Here is a 21,061-nt window from a genome sequence, read left to right as displayed (position 1 = left end):
TATAACAGAGGTTAAAATAAAGAACTACTGATCACTTAATAAATGTAAATTCATTGCTGCTGCTAGAGTTACAGCCATATACACTGGGGTGTGCCTTCCATCCAAACCTAATAGTTAATATAAGTATATCCTATATATTGTTGGATTATCCTAAACATCCATTAGGGCCACCATGCACAGATGTCCATAGCCATGTTTAAATTGTTCAACCAGCATTTCAGAAGTCTGGAACTGTTAATAATCACATGTAGGCAAGGACCATTCATAGTGTATAGTTGTCCTGTGACATTCACACCTGACAAAAATTGCAATAATCATCCTTGCTTTTTCCCCCTTCAAATAAAAAGCATGCAATTTTTATTTTGACCTGCAGGCTATACCAAAGAAACATTTTCCTGGGATGAATACTTGGAGAAAACTGGTTCCAAAGCAGCGCCTGCTCGATTATTTAACCATGTAAGTTATGGCTGTTTCTAATACATCACCATATACAGTGGTGTGAAAAACTATTTGCCCACTTCCTGATTTCTTATTCTTTAGCATGTTTGTCACACAAAATGTTTCTGCTCATCAAAAACCGTTAACTATTAGTCAAAGATAACATAATTGAACTCAAAATGCAGTTTTTAAATGAAGGTTTACGTTATTAAAGGAACAGTAACACCAAAAAATGAAAGAGCTTTAAAGTAATAAAAATATAATGTACTGTTGCCCTGCACTGGTAAAACTGGTGTGTTTGCTACAGTAACACTACTATAATTGATATAATAAGCTGCTGTGTAGCCACGGGGGCAGCCATTCAAGCTGGAAAAAAGGAGAAAAGGCACAGGTTACATAGCAGATAACAGATAAGTTCTGTAGAATACAATAGTGTGTTATCTGCTATGTGCCTGTGCCTTTTCTCCTTTGAATGGCTGCCTCCATGGCTACATAGCAGCTTATTTATATAAATTATAGTAGACTTTCTGAAGTAAACACACAACTTTTACCAGTGCAGGGCAGCAGCACATTATATTTTAGTTACTTTTATACACTTTCATTTTTTGGTGTTACTGTCCCTTTAAGGGAGAAAAACTCCAAATCTACATGGCCCTGTGTGAAAAAGTGACTTAACTGTGGTTTATCACACCCCCAGTTCAATTTCTGTAGTCACCCCCAGGCCTGATTACTGCCACACCTGTTTCAATCAAGAAATCACTTAAATAGGAGCTACCTGACACAGAAAAGTAGACCAAAAGCACCTCAAAAGCTAGACATCATGCCAAGATCCAAAGAAATTGAGGAACAAATGAGAACAAAAGTAATTGAGATCTATCAGTCTGGTAAAGGTTATAAAGCCATTTCTAAAGCTTTGGGACTCCAGCGAACCACAGTGAGAGCCATTATCCACAAATGGCAAAAACATGGAACATTTGTGAACCTTCCCAGGAGTGGCCGGCCGACCAAAATTACCCCAAGAGCGCAGAGACAACTCATCCGAGAGGCCACAAAAGACCCCAGGACAACTTCTAAAGAACTGCAGGCCTCACTTGCCTCAATTAAGGTCAGTGTTCACGACTCCACCATAAGAAAGAGACTGGGCAAAAACGGCCTGCATGGCAGATTTCCAAGGCGCAAACCACTTTTAAGCAAAAAGAACATTAAGGCTCGTCTCAATTTTGCTAAAAAACATCTCAATGATTGCCAAGACTTTTGGGAAAATACCTTGTGGACCGACGAGACAAAAGTTGAACTCTTTGGAAGGTGCGTGTCATTTACGTGTCGTTACATCTGGCGTAAAAGTAACACAGCATTTCAGAAAAAGAACATCATACCAACAGTAAAATATGGTGGTGGTAGTGTGATGGTCTGGGGTTGTTTTGCTGCTTCAGGACCTGGAAGGCTTGCTGTGATAGATGGAACCATGAATTCTACTGTCTACCAAAAAATCCTGAAGGAGAATGTCCGGCCATCTGTTCGTCAACTCAAGCTGAATCGATCTTGGGTGCTGCAGCAGGACAATGACCCAAAACACACCAGCAAATCCACCTCTGAATGGCTGAAGAAAAACAAAATGAAGACTTTGGAGTGCCCTAGTCAAAGTCCTGACCTGAATCCTATTGAGATGTTGTGGCATGACCTTAAAAAGACGGTTCATGCTAGAAAACCCTCAAATAAAGCTGAATTACAACAATTCTGCAAAGATGAGTGGGCCAAAATTCCTCCAGAGCACTGTAAAAGACTCGTTGCAAGTTATCGCAAACACTTGATTGCAGTTATTGCTGCTAAGGGTGGCCCAACCAGTTATTAGGTTCAGGGGGCAATTACTTTTTCACACAGGGCCATGTAGGTTTGGATTTTTTTTCTCCCTTAACAATAAAAACCCTCATTTAAAAACTGCATTTCGTGTTTACTTGTGTTATCTTTGACTAATAGTTAAATGTGTTTGATGAGCAGAAACATTTAAGTGTGACAAACATGCAAAAGAATAAGAAATCAGGAAGGGGGCAAATAGTTTTTCACACCACTGTACCTCCCTTTATAGGAAACACCCTATTCCCTTATTAGGTATAGGACCAGGGCAAATGTTGCTCTTGTTACTAAACTTGATACTATGCAGCCACTAGCTTTGCATCTCAATTTCTGTTATCAGATCATCCCTTTAAATAAGGGACACTTAAGAAAAATACATTTTAAATCGATGGTAATTTGATCCATTTATATAATAGAGAGTCCAATATTTTTAATAATTCATATAATTTTTTTCTCTGTTCTGGCCAGGACTGTCCTAACCATGGCTTTGAGCCAGGTATGAAACTGGAAGCAGTGGATCTAATGGAACCACGTCTTATCTGTGTGGCAACTATTACTCGAGTGGTCCAACGTCTGCTCAGAATTAACTTTGATGGGTGGGATGTTGAATATGACCAGTGGGTAGACTGTGAATCCCCTGACATTTATCCTGTAGGCTGGTGTGAACTGCTTGGATACCAACTTCAACCCCCTGTGGAAGATGGTATGAAAGTCATTATATTGGTATTTTTTGTTTTTAAATGCACTTGTTTTTAGTATAATCTTTGCTCTGCCATCTCTCCTCTACTTTGTGCAGGTCAGTTCCATGTCAAAGTAAGTGATGTAAAGTAATAACAAGGAATTGCTGGCATTTCTTGTGCCACAAATATTAGTTTTTTTCAAGGTTACTACATACGCTTCCTGGGAACACATGCCCAGGATATTATTAAAGGTCCCAGGTCAAGAACAAAATTTCAATTTTTTTAGAGGAAAAATTATGATAGAAAGTTATAGATACATACAGTGGCTTGCAAAAGTATTCGGCCCCCTTGAACTTTTCCACATTTTGTCACATTACAGCCACAAACATGAATCAATTTTATTGGAATTCCACGTGAAAGACCAATACAAAGTGGTGTACACGTGAGAAGTGGAACGAAAATCATACATGATTCCAAACATTTTTTACAAATAAATAACTGCAAAGTGGGGTGTGTGTAATTATTCAGCCCCTTGAGTCAATACTTTGTAGAACCACCTTTTGCTGCAATTACAGCTGCCAGTCTTTTACCAGCTTTGCACATCTAGAGACTGAAATCCTTGCCCATTCTTCTTTGCAAAACAGCTCCAGCTCAGTCAGATTAGATGGACAGCGTTTGTGAACAGCAGTTTTCAGATCTTGCCACAGATTCTCGATTGGATTTAGATCTGGACTTTGACTGGGCCATTCTAACACATGGCTATGTTTTGTTTTAACCCATTCCATTGTTGCCCTGGCTTTATGTTTAGGGTCGTTGTCCTGCTGGAAGGTGAACCTCCGCCCCAGTCTCAAGTCTTTTGCAGACTCCAAGAGGTTTTCTTCCAAGATTGCCCTGTATTTGGCTCCATCCATCTTCCCATCAACTCTGACCAGCTTCCCTGTCCCTGCTGAAGAGAAGCACCCCCAGAGCATGATGCTGCCACCACCATATTTGACAGTGGGGATGGTGTGTTCAGAGTGATGTGCAGTGTTAGTTTTCCGCCACACATAGCGTTTTGCATTTTGGCCAAAAAAGTTCCATTTTGGTCTCATCTGACCAGAGCACCTTCTTCCACATGTTTGCTGTATCCCCCACTTGGCTTGTGGCAAACTGCAAACGGGACTTCTTATGGTTTTCTGTTAACAATGGCTTTCTTCTTGCCACTCTTCCATAAAGGCCAACTTTGTGCAGTGCACGACTAATAGTTGTCCTATGGACAGATTCCCCCACCTGAGCTGTAGATCTCTGCAGCTCGTCCAGAGTCACCATGGGCCTCTTGGCTGCATTTCTGATCAGCGCTCTCCTTGTTCGGCCTGTGAGTTTAGGTGGACGGCCTTGTCTTGGTAGGTTTACAGTTGTGCCATACTCCTTCCATTTCTGAATGATCGCTTGAACATTGCTCCGTGGGATGTTCAAGGCTTTGGAAATCTTTTTGTAGCCTAAGCCTGCTTTAAATTTCTCAATAACTTTATCCCTGACCTGTCTGGTGTGTTCTTTGGACTTCATGGTGTTGTTGCTCCCAATATTCTCTTAGACAACCTCTGAGGCCATCACAGAGCAGCTGTATTTGTATGTGTGTGATCCATTATCCAGAGGAAACCAGTTATCCAGAAACTTCCAAATTTTGCAAAGGCCATCTCCCATAGGTTCATATTAATCAAATATTTTTCCTTATTGTCTGTGATAATAAAACAGTACCTTGTACTTGATCCCCACTAATATATCATTAAAGGAGAAGGAAAAGTAAAAACAAAGTAAAATTTATCAGAAAGGTCTATGTAAATACAGCCATAAGCACTCACAGAAACGCTGCACTCTGTCAAAAGAAACACAGGATTTCTTGTCTTCTTTTGTGAACATATGTTCTTCAGTGTCAGACTTCCCTCTCTCACAATAATTCTTCAGGGCACATGCACGAGTTTGCTCCTCTCTCCCTCTTTTCCTCCTTTCCCTACCATGAGAATTTGCTCCCTCTCGAATCTTTGTAATCAGAGCTACCGGCAGCGAAAGCTGCAGCATTGAAGCTACTGAGACCAAGCTAAAATGGCAGCTGCTATCTTAAACAAACAGAGGGAGCTTCTAAGGTTGGTTTACTCAGGTATGGTACAGCTCTCTACAGAATAAATATAGCATTCTAGCATAAACTAATTTGGCTTATCTTTTGACAGTAAAATACCTTTCCTTCTTCTTATTGAAGGCAAAACAATCCTGTTGGGTTTTAATTAATGTGTATATGATTTTTTTTTAGTTCTAGATCTGGAAGACCACAATAAATCATATGTTTGATGAAGCTCTAATGGCTTCTAGTTATTGCTGGGTGGACTGCACCTCAGTGAAATGGCTGTTTCCATTTAGATTCTGATTCTGCATTGCAAGGACTTATTTTTAACTGTTTTGGCAGGAGATCCCAAACTAAGTACAGTAGGGCAGTGAAATCATTATCCACCAACATCAAAAACAGGAGAAAAACAAAAAAAAAAGTCAATGAAAAAAAAATACGTTAAGAACAATCTACTTTATTTAAGCAACACTTTTATGTCCTTAGGTGTTTCATGCTCCATGAGCACTTAGGCCAGTAATTGAAATCATTACACTAAATTCCTGTGGTTGGGTCTGACTCAGTAAAGCATGATCATTAATGGCTGTACAAAAATATATAAAGGGTAATGCAGACACTAACACAGTTAAAGTGGATACAGGAATATAAATAAAGCCATTATTACTCCAGCCTATTAGAGGTTTGCTCCCCTGCAAACCTTTATGCGCAGCAGACCATTGTGGCCACCAATAGGGTTAGCACCAACACTGTATTTTGCAGGGCTTTGGAATCAGTTCATAAATCCTTTAACTCCAACTGCTCAGTTAATGATACTTCCAACTCCAGGTACCCAAATTTACTTCTAACTCCACAGCTCTGTATCCCTAGGCACAGGCCCTTGAGTGCCTATATGGTAAATACGGCCCTGGCTAGAGCATGTCCCTACAGAGATAATTATGGGCGGGGGAAGATTTAAACATCTCAACAGTGTTTCTTCTTGTGTTTAAATACAAAATTGCAGAAAGGGAGTCTAAGCACCCTATTGATTCCTATTCCTACACAGGAATGAACCAGTATCGCTGTAAGTTAGTTTCCAGTAATAAGATAGTTACTTAGTAAAAATTGGTAATACCACGTTATAAAGCATTCTCATGTTTTGCTTATCTCACTTTCCCACCCCACTGCAATGATACACTGTTCTCTCTCACATGTAGAACCAAAAGAAGAGCCAAAGCCTAAGGAAGTCAAGAAAAAGAAGAAAGCTGCATTTGGAAAGAGAAGTAAGAGTTCCTCTATCAAACATTTATTTTCGTAGCCAGTTGTGCCAAGGTCATTTGAAATTCTGTTCCAAGAAAGAAATGATGGTCTGTCATCCTTGTTCCTTCCTCTTTCTGCCTTTCTTTTACTTCAACAGTTGTCTGTGTGTGATGAGAGTGGGAAAGCAAGACTAAAGCTGGCATAAACATAAGATCACTTGTTCAGATCTCTCCCTGATCAGTGGGCGATATCAGGCTGATACGATCTTTTGGCCCTAGGACCAAATGACCAGACCACAACAATGGGGATACAGGCCATCTAGAAGACCGCGTCAACAAGCTGATACAGTCCTCAATCCGACTGAAAAATCAAGCCTACCCTATTGATATCTGGCTGATTATCTACCAGTTATCTCTCGGGCAGGCCCATCAGAGGGGCTCGTAGAAAGGCAGATAAGCTTCCAGATCAGTCTGAAGGACCCCAATTGGCAGCTTAAATCTGCCCATGTACAGACACCTTAACTTAAGAATATGCTTATCTGCATCATGTCTTCTTCCCCATCTTTTATTTTCATTGCTTTCCCAAATCTTGCTTCCATTCTGGGTTGCTGTTTACACACTACCCCATGCACCAGTGCAAAAACACCTTCTTATCATCCTCCTTTAAATTCCAGAGAAGAAGAATCCTCAGGGGAAGAAATCAGACAAGAAAACAAGATCCACCGACAGCACAAAGAACATATCTAACCAACTGCTTGAAGAGCCCAAGCGTAAGACAACATGCAACAGGGGCTCATTTCTCAACACTGGGCAAATCATAGGCAGTAGCACATAGCAAGCAATCAGTGATTGCTTTTTTCTGCCAGCTGAAGGTAGAACAATAAATGTAATAATTTGATTGGTGGCCATGGTTTACTGCCCACTAACAAATTTGCCCAGTGATGCTAAATGACAGTGACAGAGTAATGTAATAAAAGGCCTTGCCCAGGTTTAGTAATGAATTGCAACCAATCAGATGTTTTTTTCCAAACAGTGGGCCTATATATATATATATATATAATATGCTGCCTGCTGATTGCTAATTACTAGTTACCCCTTTTTGGCCCACAGTCTTATCTTAAAGAAATCAGCTTATTGATCACCTTTTACACTCTTACATCATTCCAACCTTAATTTGCTTCCTTTACTTTTTTCAGCATAAAAATACACATACACATACTTTTCCTCTTTCTTTTGCAGGTGTCTGTGGGACACAGGGACCATGGGTATAGTAGGTACCAGCAGGAGGCAGGACACTAGAAGAGGAAGAAGAGAACTAACCCCTCCTCCCTGCTACTATACCCCCACGTACTTCCTGCCTAAGCCAGTTTTTTCTAGTGTCCCACAAGGAGACAGGATCATCCTACTCTTCGAGTCTGTTTTTCTTCGGCCAGATTCAATCTGGCAACCGGGGTCGTCCTAGAGGCCTCCAACAGGAGCTACTCTACTTAGGCTTCCCCCTACGTGGGAAAAAGTGAAGGACGCTGGGGCACGTAAGTTACAGCCCTGCAGACACCCTGCCTCTGAATACAGAGCGCAGAAGCTGCCCAGCGCCTCCCAGTACTGTGCCTACTATCTGGCATTAAAGCTTGCCTCTCATAGTAGCCCTGCTCCCAGCAGGCTAATCAGCACAACCAACCCCCCCTTCTCTCCAGCTCTGCCTTCTCCGTCCTGCCAGCCCTCAAGTGCTCCTTTCTGCTCCCCTTCCTAGTCTGCCCGGCTCAGCCCTGCCTGCTTGCCTGCCTGCCTGCACTGCCTCAGCCTCTTACCTTCACAAGCGCTGTTCACTGTAGGTCCCATGCGGCTCTTCCGTAGCGTCTATCCTCCATGCGTTCCAGCGATGCGTTCCACCTGCGTTCCAGCGATGCGTTCCACCTGCGTTCCAGCGATGCGTTCCACCTGCGTTCCACCGATGCGTTCCACCTGCGTTCCACCGATGCGTTCCACTTCCTGCTCGGCGGTGACGTCAGCGATCTTCGCGCCACTCTTTCGCGCGCTTCTCCTCCACTTGGGCGCCCTCTCCTTCCTTCCTCCGGATCGCACGGCCACTTCTGCTCATTCCGGACAATTCAAGAACAGCAATCCCTGGGCAGAGGCACTGGCACACGGGGCTCACAGGGACCACGGTCAAAATTTTTTCTACTTCTACTTGCAGGGGTCAGGCGCTGGCTAGAGGGAGAAAGGCATTAAGGGGGTTGGGTCCTCATTGGGGACTGTATGTGTGTATATTTCTAATGCTTCTCTACTGCCCTTATGCATTGCTAAGCACTTAAAGCACCTCTCTCCCAGAGCATATGTAATTTTTCCATATTACATTCTACATAGGTGTATTAACACTACACTTTCTCTGGATATTATATTGGCATGTACTCAAATTATGTACTAGCTCCCCAACAGGCACTGTACTAGCTTTGTACTGACACTGTGTACTAGCTCTGTACTGGCACTACCATACACGGGTCGTTACTCTGTTTACACCCCTTTTTTCTGCATTAGCACCATAACTCTTGTAGTGCTCTGCATTAACATTCGCTTGCTCCTGCACTAACTCTTTCAGTCCTATGGCAGAGGGCAATTCAGGGGGCCCCTTTTCCAGGGGGGCTTCCAGCTCCTCCAAGGTCAAATTTCTCGCCTGCGCCAGGTGCTGCAAACGCCTACCTTCCGGCAGAAAGGAACCACTTTGCTCCGCCTGCTCCAAAACTACGGCTGAAACTGCTTCCCAGGCCCAGGACCCTACTCCACCGGTCCAAGCTGCCGAACCTGCGGATGATGCCACTTCTGCAGATGCACACACAGCACAGATACCGACCGCGGCTCCTAGCCAGGACCCTCCATCCTGGGCAGTCTCTCTATCCACGGGCATTCCCAAACTGGCCGCATGTCTGGACAAACTCCTGGACAAGCTAGATCGGGAAGACTTGGACACTCGTCCCAAATCCCTCAAACGCCACGTCCCCATGCATGCAGAGGACTACAGTGACCCTGAATCACCTCAACTATCAGCCGACTGGGACAGACAGTCACTAAGTGAGGGCAAGATATCGGATGATGATGACCTTGCTGACACCGAGGAACCTTCCAGACCTCCATCAGAGGCCGTAGATTCCCTCATCGCGGCAGTAATCTCCTGCCTCGACCTCAAGACCCCAGAGTCTCAGAGCTCAGCACAAACGCTTTTCAAACGCCAGAAAATGCTATTTTCCATGTTTCCCACTCATGAACAGCTAGACAGCATCATTCAGTCGGAGTGGGATCAGCCAGAGAAGCGATTTCAAGCCAATAGGAGGTTCCAACGCTCCTACCCATTCCCTCAGGACACCCTTCTTAAGTGGTCTACGCCACCTTCAGTCGATGCTCCCGTCTCGCGCCTTTCCAAGAACACTGCCCTTCCGGTCCCCGACGCTTCCTCATTCAAATATTCCATGGACAAAAAGACGGAAGGTTTCCTCAGAGCCGCATTTACAGCGGCCGGAGAAAGTCTGAGACCGGTTCTGGCATCGGCATGGGTATCTCGGGCCATACAATCCTGGTCCGACTCCCTCATGGAGGGAATCAACTCTGGCGCCCCCAGACAAGAATTAGCGACCCTGGCATCCCAGATCAAAGATGCCAATGATTACCTGTGCGAAGCATCCCTGGACGCTGCTCAAGCCATCAGCCGCACGTCAGCTCTTTCGGTAGCGGCACGCCGTTCTCTTTGGCTTAAACTGTGGTCAGCCGACCTCTCATCCAAAAAGTCTCTAACCTCCATCCCCTTCAAGGGCAAGCTCCTGTTCGGTCCTGAACTGGACAAAATCATCAGCCAGGCTACCGGAGGAAAGAGCACCCTACTCCCACAACCGAAGAACCGTACCTCCTTTCGACGGGGACGCTTCTTTCGTGGAAGGCCATCCAGGACATCATCATCTTCATCCAGGGACTACCAATCTCAGCCCTCCAACAAACCTAGATTTCAGGGCCGTCCAAAATTCTCCTGGCAAAATAAGAAACCCCAGGGCAAGACTTCCAACAAGGCTGCCACAGCATGACTACCTTCCACAACAAAACTTCACCCCGGTGGGAGGCAGACTCCGCCTGTTCCGAGACGAGTGGCTTCGCCTCACCGCCGACCCATGGGTACACGAAATAATCTCCTCAGGCTATCGGCTCGAATTCGTGTCCAGACCACCAAACCGTTTCTTCATGTCAAGACTCCCCCCAGATTCAAACAAACAGAAGGCCTTCCTCACCATCATTCAGGACCTGCTGGACGAAAGGGTGATTGTCCCGGTCCCTTCGGGAGAAAAATATCGAGGTTTCTACTCCAACCTCTTTATCGTTCCAAAGAAGGACGGATCATTCCGACCCGTCCTAGACCTGAAGCACCTCAACGCCTTCATTCGCTTTTCCCGATTCAAGATGGAGTCCCTCCGGTCAGTCATCTCAGCCATGAACCCAAACGAGTTCCTGGTGGCACTGGACATCAAAAATGCCTATCTACATGTGCCGATTTTCCCTCCCCATTGGAAGTTTTTGCGGTTTGCTCTCAAAAACCAGCATTTCCAGTTCACCGCACTCCCCTTCGGCCTCACCTCGGCCCCCCGGATATTTACCAAAATCATGTCGGCGGCCGCAGCCTATCTGAGATCACGAGGGGTCTCCATCACACCCTACCTGGACGACCTACTCTTAAAGGCCCCCTCCCTACCAGCATCCATATCCCAACTCTCTCTGGTTATGGAATCTCTGACCGCTCTGGGATGGAAGATCAACAAGGCAAAGTCCAAACTAACACCATCCCAGCGCATGCCCTTCCTAGGCATGGTATTCGACACGGCCGAGCAGAGGGTTTTTCTACCACCAGACAAGATCGCCAGAATCCAGAGCCTAGTCCGGCAACTCCTACACAACCCTCAGCCCTCAGTCCGCCTGGCCATGCAGGTACTGGGGTCACTCGTATCCTCCATAGAAGCAGTTCCCTTCGCCCAATTCCACCTAAGGGCCCTACAGTGGAACATCCTGGATCAATGGAACCGCAGCTCTCTGTCCCAGCCACTCAAACTACTGTCCAAGACGAAAGTGGCTCTGACCTGGTGGCTCAACCCGACGCACCTGGAGAAGGGACGCTCCCTACAAGAACCCCAATGGCTCATCCTTACTACGGACGCCAGCCTCCAAGGCTGGGGCGCAGTCCTGGGCCATCTCTCAGCTCAGGGAACCTGGACGACCGCAGAAGCCCGCCTTCCAATCAATATTCTGGAAATCAGAGCGGTACGCCTAGCTCTCGGGCACTGGCAGAACCAACTCGCAGGGCGCGACATCAAAGTCCAATCGGACAATGCCACCACGGTTGCATACCTCAATCACCAAGGGGGCACAAGGAGCCGGCAAGCCCTCAACGAGGTCAGCCGCATCCTGACGTGGGCAGAAGCGAAGGAAGTCCGCCTCTCTGCCATCTACATTCCCGGCCTCGAAAACTGGCAGGCCGACTACCTCAGCAGACAACGGATCGATCCGGGGGAATGGGCCCTGAACCCCGGAATATTCCAGGACATCGTGGCTCGCTGGGGACTTCCAGAAGTGGACCTCATGGCCTCCCGCCAAAACCGCAAGGTGACACAATTCATGTCCAGATGCCGAGACCCCTTAGCGTTGGCAGCGGACGCCTTAACGACCAGGTGGGACTTCGATCTCGCATACGCTTTCCCGCCTCTTCCTCTTCTACCAAGGGTCATCAGAAAGATCAGATCGGAACGATGCACAGTCATTCTGATAGCTCCACATTGGCCCAGAAGAGCATGGTTCACCGAACTGATGGCTCTCAGCCGAGCAGAACCGTGGCCACTACCTCAGATCCCCGACCTTCTCGTTCAGGGACCAATCCTCCATCCCGATCCAACCTTCCTGAATTTGACGGCGTGGAAATTGAGTCGATAGTCCTCCAAAGAAAGGGATTCTCCCAGGAAGTCATACGGACCATGATGGCAGCCAGAAAACCCGTTTCCTCTAAGACCTACCACCACTTACAGAGATTGGTGCAACCAGGCTGGGTTTTCCTTTCAGGACCCATCGGTCCCGCGCCTCCTGTCCTTCCTACAATCAGGTCTAGACAAGGGTCTGTCGCTGGGCTCCATCAAATCTCAAATCTCTGCACTATCCATCCTCTTCCAACAACGGCTAGCCATTCTACCCGACGTGATCACATTCGTTCAAGGGGTATCTCACATTTGCCCTCCCTTCCGGGAACCTCTGCCCCCGTGGGATCTCAACCTGGTACTAACGGCTCTACAAGCGCCTCCATTCGAGCCTCTAGCCACCATTCCCCTACCCTGGCTAACCTGGAAAACGGTATTCCTTCTGGCCATCGCCTCAGCTCGAAGGGTGTCAGAAATCAATGCACTGTCCAGCCAACCTCCATACCTGATATTTCACGAGGATAGAGCAGTACTACGGACCCTACCATCCTTTGTTCCCAAGGTGGTATCGGTCTTTCACATCAATCAGGACATCACCATCCCATCATTCTGTCCTAATCCGACATCCCCCAAGGAAGTGGCGCTACACTCCCTCGACCCAGTGAGGGCCCTCAAATTCTACCTACATCGCACCCGAGACACACGAGCCACAACCTCTCTGTTCATTCTCCATTCCGGCCAACGGAAAGGACACCAGGCATCCAAGACCACCATATCTCGCTGGATCCGGGAGGCAATACGCAGAGCCTACATCGCCCGCGGAAAATCCCCTCCCATTCGCATCACAGGTCATTCTACCCGGGGCATAGGATCCTCCTGGGCCTTCAGAAACAGAGCTTCAGCTGAACAGGTCTGCAGGGCCGCTACTTGGTCCTCCATTCATTCCTTCACCAAATTCTACCAATTCGAGGTCTTCGCAGCAACTGACGCGCACTTCGGTAGAAAGGTGCTACAGGCGGCAATCAATTAGTCCTCCTATTACCTATCAGTCCGCTTCTCCCACCCTGAAATCAAGGGACAGCTTTGGTATGTCCCCATGGTCCCTGTGTCCCACAGACACCTGCAAGAGAAAAGGAGATTTTGTGATACTCACCGTTAAATCCTTTTCTCTCAGGGCGTCTGTGGGACACAGGGCTTCCCCCCCTGGAAGCGGATAAACCTTCTGAACTTCTCTCTGCCTACATGTATATAGTTATTAAGTTGATCGTTACCTTATGGTTCTTTGTGACAAAACTGGCTTAGGCAGGAAGTACGTGGGGGTATAGTAGCAGGGAGGAGGGGTTAGTTCTCTTCTTCCTCTTCTAGTGTCCTGCCTCCTGCTGGTACCTACTATACCCATGGTCCCTGTGTCCCACAGACGCCCTGAGAGAAAAGGATTTAACGGTGAGTATCACAAAATCTCCTTTTTACTTTCGTAATGGAACCTACACTGCCACAATTTCCCATGCCACTTTGTTTTTTTATATAGGAAAATATAATAAGAAAACTAAAGCTGTAGGGAAGACACCAGAAGACAAAAGTAAGAAAATCTGAGAAACTTTGATTTAACTACAGTAGGCACTGATCAATATATGAATTTTTGAGAAAAAGCAGATACGTGCAAATTGACCATAAATGGATTCTGTCATGTATGAGAATAGCACTCACTAGTAAATCCAAGTCTAGCTCAGCCAAGTCATGACTCCTTCAGTTACTGAGTAGGGCAGTGCTGTCCAACTTCTGTTGTACCGAGGGCCGGAATTTTTCCGACCTACGTGGTGGAGGGCCGATAATTGAAGCCAGTTTTGACCACTCCCCTTTTTGAAACTGCACCCACTTGAAACCACACCCATGTTATCACATGACCATACCCATATGAATGGTTGTAGTACAGCAAAAACCTGCCATACTCTGCCTGTGTGTGCCATACTCTGCCTTCCCTACCCTGCCTGTGTGTGCTATACTCTGCCTTCCCTACCCTGCCTGTGTGTGCCATACTCTGCCTTCCCTACCCTGCATGTGTGTGCCATACTCTGCCTTCCCTACCCTGCCTGTGTGCCATACTTTCACTGTGTGTGCCATTCTTGGCTGGTTTGTGCCATACTTGGCCTGTGTGTGCCATACTCTGCCTGCCCTACCCTGCCTGTGTGTGCCATACTCTCCCTTCCCTACCCTGCCTGCGTGTGCCATACTTTCACTGTGTTTGCCATTCTTGGCTGGTTTGTGCCATACTTGGCCTGTGTGTGCCATACTTGGCCTGTGTGTGCCATACTTGGCCTGTGTGTGCCATACTCGGCCTGTGTGTGCCATACTCGGCCTGTGTGTGCCATACTCGGCCTGTGTGTGCCATACTCGGCCTGTGTGTGCCATACTCGGCCTGTGTGTGCCATACTCGGCCTGTGTGTGCCATACTCGGCCTGTGTGTGCCATACTCGGCCTGTGTGTGCCATACTCGGCCTGTGTGTGCCATACTCGGCCTGTGTGTGCCATACTCGGCCTGTGTGTGCCATACTCGGCCTGTGTGTGCCATACTCGGCCTGTGTGTGCCATACTCGGCCTGTGTGTGCCATACTCGGCCTGTGTGTGCCATACTCGGCCTGTGTGTGCCATACTCTGCCTTCCCTACCCTGCCTGTGTGTGCCATACTCTGCTTGCTCTATGATGCTTGTGTGTATGGCACACACAGGCAGCCTACAGTGACACAATGCTGGCCAGACAGGTGGGGGGCCACACAGAGGGGGGCCGCCAGTTGGACAGCACTGGAGTAGGGGAAACAATAGGTTATCAGCAAGCAGTTCTGTTGTGAAGTGCTGGCTCTTTCTGATAGCGCAGACTCAGGCACAATATTACAACTAAAAAAATGCATTTAATGGTTTAACATTAAAATGTTATATGGTAGAGTGAATTGCTTGCAATATAAACAGTGTAATTTAGTAATACAAAGTACACCATAAAAATCATGACAGAATTCCTTTATAAGTTTAGGTTATTTTAGTTCTTCTAGTTCATCCTTTGGTGCATTCTTACCTTCTTTCTAGTCTTATTATTATTATTCTTTCACAGTGTTTTTACATTTCACTTTAAGATGATCCAGCAAATAAGCATGTCATGGAAGTGGTGCCTTCCACAAGTGCTGGCAAGAATTCTGTGGATCTTGTGCCAGCTGACCTTGAGATGGAAGATAGCAGCAGCAGCAGAGAGAATATGTGCAACCCAAAGTCTGAAGAAGGCGAGAGTAAGTGGAATTGGAGGGTGTCTGGGTTGGGGGAACCATACAGCATGGAACGTTTAGTGAAGAGTTGTGAGAAATCCCTGCTATGGCAAAATTGAAATCTTTATCTAACAAAGTACACACAATTATTGGAGCAAGACTGTGGCAAATTGGTATATTAAAGTGATAACAACTCTATAGTGCTCTTATTTTTGCACATTAGAAGAATATACTTTTACTGCCTATTAGTATACCAACAGTTATTCTCATTCTTTTAAATCTTGTGGTGCATTGCTACACAGAGCATTTTACTCATTGTATCATGTCTTGCAGTTATCGCAGTGCAAATAAAGGAAGAAGAGATGGAGGTTTGTGAACTCGAACAAGTAAAGAACCAGGACATGAAAAAGGAAATTAAAGAAGAAGAGGAGGTGGAACTATGAAGCAGCTTTACATGTAACAATAATATAGCTGTTCATGTAATAAGCAAATCCAAGAAGGCCAGCTTGTGCTTTTTTGTAAACAGAATGAAAGTGACCATAGGCAGCATTAAGAACAGTTGGTTAGTGTTAATTGCTTTGAAGAATGCTTATTGGCATGTATGTATGTATGTATGTATGTATTTTGGCCCATGTGACCTTTATATGAAATCATCCTCTATCAACTGGTTTTGAAAGGTTGGGGACTGTAGATGATGGATTCAACAGTGGCATTTTAGCCTAATGTCAAATTTCAAAATGAAATTGAAAAACAGATTGTGGTACAGGACTCTGCTGGAGCAACGCTGATGCATTTTGCAAAAATCATGTTTTTCCGTGACAGAATCCCTTTGCGGCCAGTGCTTGTCTACTCTTTGTAAATAGGGCCCCTGGGGGTTTTCATAAAAAGATGTGTATTTATGTAAATATTATTATGTATATACAGTGGGGGTATTTTTGTTTGTTTTGGTCAATTGTTGAGCAATATATGTTGATGAAATACCTGCAGAGGATGAAGAGGGGTCTGATATCCAGTTGCAGCATTCTTTTATCCACTGTATAGGGATTATTCAATTTAAAATCTTTAAGATAAGTAACTTGAATCTCTATTCATTCACAAAATGCTGGCACATCCATGTGAAAGGCAAATATGCTGCAGTTGTGTTTTTCTCTTAGCCCTTTATATAAGTTTTTTTTTCTCTCATTATGTCAGAAATTGCCTTTGATTTCATAGCTGCTCTTCTATTAAGAGTACCTATCAAATGTGTGCAGGGCTGTTTACTTAGACTGGACACCTGTACCAAATGCCATGTACTGCAACTTTATGCAGTTACAGAGATTGCCCTCTGTGTTACCCACCCTTGAGGTTACTTTACCATCTCAATCAGGGATCCCCAAACATTTTTTAGTTGTGACCCACACGCAGATGTAAAAAGTGTTGTGAGCCACACAAGCATTAAAAAAGGGGTTATTTGGTAGCCCCATAAGGACTGCTGACCTGCAGGAGGCTCTACTTGGAGTAAAACTGCATCTCTATACTTCCAAAACTTGTCTCCAAGCCAGAGATTTAAAAATGGGTACCTATTTTGAGGCCACTGGGAGCAACACAAGGGGGTGGTGAGCAATATGCGAGCAATGTTGCTCACAAGCCATTGGTTGAGGATCACTGCTCTAGCTGGTGCCCACCTGGTGGCTGTATTATAAAATTAAAAAATGATTGGTGAACTTTGTATAAAATATTTACGAAAAAAAGCTTTAGCTTCTAGTTGTTGCTCTGTGCTGCAACCAAATACAATTGTAGAAATCCAAAAAATAGGAAAAAAAGCCTCAGCAGGTTTACTGCAAAACATTTATTGTGGGTAGTGGTAACTGGGATCAGCGGTTGGATACCAGCCATCTCCTGATCCAGCTGTTCACAACTGCATAATCTGTGATACATGAAGAGTTGCTGAGTGCCCTACCAGTGAGGTGGGACGTGAAGGGGGAACTTTACTTGCATAGTTCTGCTCTACATGGGACATTGTGCTTGCAAGTAAACAACTTTTATACACAGATTTGTTAAAGCCTTTGTTTGCCCTTCAAAAGCATACACACTTTTAAGATATATTTTGTCAGTTAAAGTAATTTGTAATATCTGGCATAAATACTTTATTTTTGTAAATAAACTTCTTTTTTGTAAAAAGAAAAAAAATCCTTGTAATATGTGACTTTATTTTAACACAAAAGGCTGTATTGAATTGAAAAAAAATGTTTTTTTTCAGATAAAAACAATTATTTTTCCCCACTTATTTGAAAGGGTTTGTGTTAAAAAGTAATTTCAATTCAAATTAGGTTTGGCTGGTCCCATACTGGTCTGGACTGGGAGTCAGAATAGGCCCTGACATTTCCAATACACAGAGGCCCAAACAGCCCAATAAATAGTGATTGCCAATGGTCTTTTACAGCAGTCCCTCTGGCATTTGCCAGAACCCACAGATTGCCAGACAGGCCTGGGCCCATATCCCCGTTCTCCTACATAAACTGTCCCACTTTATCTTGCTCATGTTCCTGTCTAAGACGGTTTGTTCCAGAGTGGCCCATGGCAAATTATATTTTTGGGTTTCAGCTTAATTCCACAGACTATTTTCTAAACACTTCCATTTTTCAAAAAACCATCTCAGAAGCTGTCAAACTTTGTTTTTAATAGTGCTAGCGTTCTTAATAATGTGCTGGAGTCATGGTGCAACAGTGCACCATCCTTATAGCTCTTTATAAATACACACAAAGCACACTGTAAAATTAATGGTTACACTGATAATGACATAAGCAATAGCCATTTATAACATCTTACAGTAGAGCAACTTTCTCTTTACAATGTGATATCTTCCAAAAAATGATATTTATGCTTCTGGTTCTTGTTCTTAGTGCTGCTGATTGACAAAGGACCTGTTTATAATGTGAGGTCCATACAGAATGGGTTTATTGAGAAGGGAGGGGAAGAACCTGACTGGCCTTTTGTGTCTGTATAGAGCAGGTCTCTGTGCCTACAGGCTGCTACCCTGTAGAAACCCTGTTTACATGATTTCTACCATAATCCTTAGTGGACCATTGGGTGCCCTTTAAATGATATGTATCAGTCCTTTACCATTTCATAGTCCTTGCTCTGTTCAGTTACACCCTTTCTCAGTACTTTGTGTATCCCTAGACACAGGAAAGGCTAGATTAGCAGTAGCATAGTAAGTTAGGTTGAAAAAAAGACATGTCCATCAAGTTCAACCCTTTATGCCTATACTGTATATAACCTGCCTAACTGCTAGTTTATCCAGAGGAAAAAACCCTATCTGAAGCCTCTCTAATTTGCTGCAGAGGTGAAAGAATTCCTTCTTGACTCAAGATGGCAATCAGACCAGTCCCTGAATCAACTAAGAGCTATCTCCCATAACCCTGTACTCCCTCACTTGCTAAAAAGCCATCCAACCCATTCTTGAAGCTATCTAATGTATCGGCCAGTACGACTGATTCAGGGAGGGAATTCCACAACTTCACAGCTCACACAGTAAAAAATCTTTTCCGAATATTTAGATGGAACCTCCCTTCTTCTAAACGGAGTGGGTGCCCTCGTGTCCGTTGGAAGGACCTACTGGTAAATAAAGCATTAGAGAGGTTATTATATGATCCCCTAATATATTTATACATTGTTATCATATCACATCTTAAGCGCCTCTTCTCCAGTGTAAACAAACCCAACTTGGCCAGTCTTTTTTCATAGTTGAGATCTTCCATACCCTTTACCAGTTGGTCGCCCTTCTCATAAGGGGGCCGAAATCTAAAATATAGTCGCTGGCCAAATTTTTTATTATGATACTTACAGTATTAGTAGAAGGATAGATCCCTCACAGTCACAGGGCAGTCAGGCACAGTCACCATGGGCCATATAAAACAACCAGACGGGCCTTGTGTTTGACACGTGATCTACAAGGACTCCAAGGTCCTTCTTCATTATGGATTTGCCTCATTAAGGGTATAAGTGGCTTGCATATTTTTACATTAAACATTAAATCTCATCTGCCACTAAGCCGCCCAGATTGCCAGTTGGTCAAGATCCTGCTGAAAGGATCCCACATCCTGGATAGAATTGACTGGGCTGCAGAATTTTGTGTCATCTGCAAACACTGATACATTACTTATAATACCCTTCCCTAAGTCATAAATGAACAAGTTAAACAAAAGTGGACCCAGTACAGAACCCTGAGGGACCTCACTGAGAACCTTACTCCAAGCAGAGAATGTACCATTAACAACCACCCTCTGTACCTGTAGCCAGTTTCCTATCCAAGTGCAAACGACTTTAAGACCAACAGACCTTTGTTTAGAAATCGGTTGTTTGTGGGGCACGGTACCAAATGCTTTGGCAAAATCCAAATAGATCACATCTACTGCATCCCCACTGTCCAGCTTCTTACTTACCTCATCATAGAAAGCAATACACTTGGTCTGACATGACCTGTCCTTCATAAAACCATGCTGATTACTGCTCGTAATGCCATTCTGCAGAACATCTACAAAGATGTTCTTAGGACACAGCAGGAAATCCCATGCACTGCGCTATGATCTTAGTGTGAAGTCACTGTTAATGCCCTCCTGATATGCCATTTTGTGGGGTTTCAGGGGGTTTCAGTGGAACGTGCCATTTCTCCCAAATTCTGCCCACCACTCCACCCCAGGTTTAGCCTTAGGCTGTTCTTTGCTATAGTAGATGCTTTGCAACTTTTTGAATGGGCCACAATTGGATTTTTTTCACATCTTTCACTTAGATTGTAAGATCTATCGGGCAGGGACCTCCATCCTCTTGTCTCTTTAACACCTATTCTTAATCTTTATTGCAACTGTATAATGTATTTATTATTGTACTTTGTATTTATTTGTATTATTTTAATGACCCCTTTTTTTTTTTGTATTATTGTATTGTTCTGTTGTACAGTACCCTGTACGTAACTAGCACTATATTGAAATAAATATAAGTGAATACAGGAAAAAAGAACAAATGTGGCAGCTAATTACCACAGCATTACACTAGATGGCAACATTACACTAACTATTGTCAGATGTCAGCGTTTCAGAGGTTCCTGTTATCCTTCTGTACGGAGGCTCAAAATGGCAGGTATGAAATGTATCACACTTATATTTTAATTGCTCAGTGTCTTTACGTTATACTTAAAAACACCACAGGCAGTGATTTACAACCAAAAAAGCAGTGGGCTAAGTGCAATTTTGAGTACAATCACCAGGCCCGGATTTGTGGCAAGGCCACAAAGGCCCGGGGCGGCATACCGCGCACTGGAGACGGGATGCTACATGCGCGCGATCCTGAGAGGGGAAGGAGGCAGAGAATAGGGTCGGCCTCTGGGCGCCTAAAAATTAAATCCGGCCCTGACAATCACCCTGTTTTTGACCCACAATGCAGTGGTTTTTTTTACCATGATTCCAGCATAATTGTGGTCACCAGGGGAAGATGAACCGGATTCAGTTGTGCTTGCACTTTGGTGTGTATTGGGCACAATTGCTCTGGAAATTTTATATACAGTGGCTTGCAAAAGTATTCGGCCCCCTTGAACT

General features: G+C 44.7%; 1 protein-coding gene across 6 annotated transcripts in view; it reads left to right on the top strand.

Moving 5' to 3' along the window:
- l3mbtl2 (L3MBTL2, polycomb repressive complex 1 subunit) overlaps nucleotides 1-17,657 on the top strand; it is a 30,167-nt gene extending 12,510 nt beyond the window's left edge. For 3 of the 6 annotated variants that reach the window (XM_004913802.4, XM_012961469.3, XM_012961467.3), the window contains exons 13-19: nucleotides 374-456; nucleotides 2,761-2,995; nucleotides 6,264-6,329; nucleotides 6,980-7,075; nucleotides 13,767-13,817; nucleotides 15,363-15,512; nucleotides 15,822-17,657. In XM_004913802.4, coding sequence (XP_004913859.2) covers nucleotides 374-456; nucleotides 2,761-2,995; nucleotides 6,264-6,329; nucleotides 6,980-7,075; nucleotides 13,767-13,817; nucleotides 15,363-15,512; nucleotides 15,822-15,931 — 791 coding nt within the window. In that variant the 3' untranslated portion in view covers nucleotides 15,932-17,657. Of the gene's footprint in view, nucleotides 1-373; nucleotides 457-2,760; nucleotides 2,996-6,263; nucleotides 6,330-6,463; nucleotides 7,076-13,766; nucleotides 13,818-15,340; nucleotides 15,513-15,821 lie in introns of those variants that run through there. The other 3 variants (XR_208554.4, XM_002934736.5, XM_012961470.3) reach the window with 3 other exon arrangements.
- The last annotated feature ends 3,404 nt before the right edge of the window (nucleotides 17,658-21,061 follow it).

This window comes from Xenopus tropicalis, chromosome 4 (genome assembly GCF_000004195.4).
Source record: "Xenopus tropicalis strain Nigerian chromosome 4, UCB_Xtro_10.0, whole genome shotgun sequence".
In the NCBI taxonomy this organism is placed as follows: domain Eukaryota; kingdom Metazoa; phylum Chordata; class Amphibia; order Anura; family Pipidae; genus Xenopus; species Xenopus tropicalis.
Note: the sequence above shows the minus strand (reverse complement) of the source record. Positions and strands in the feature narration are given on the sequence as shown.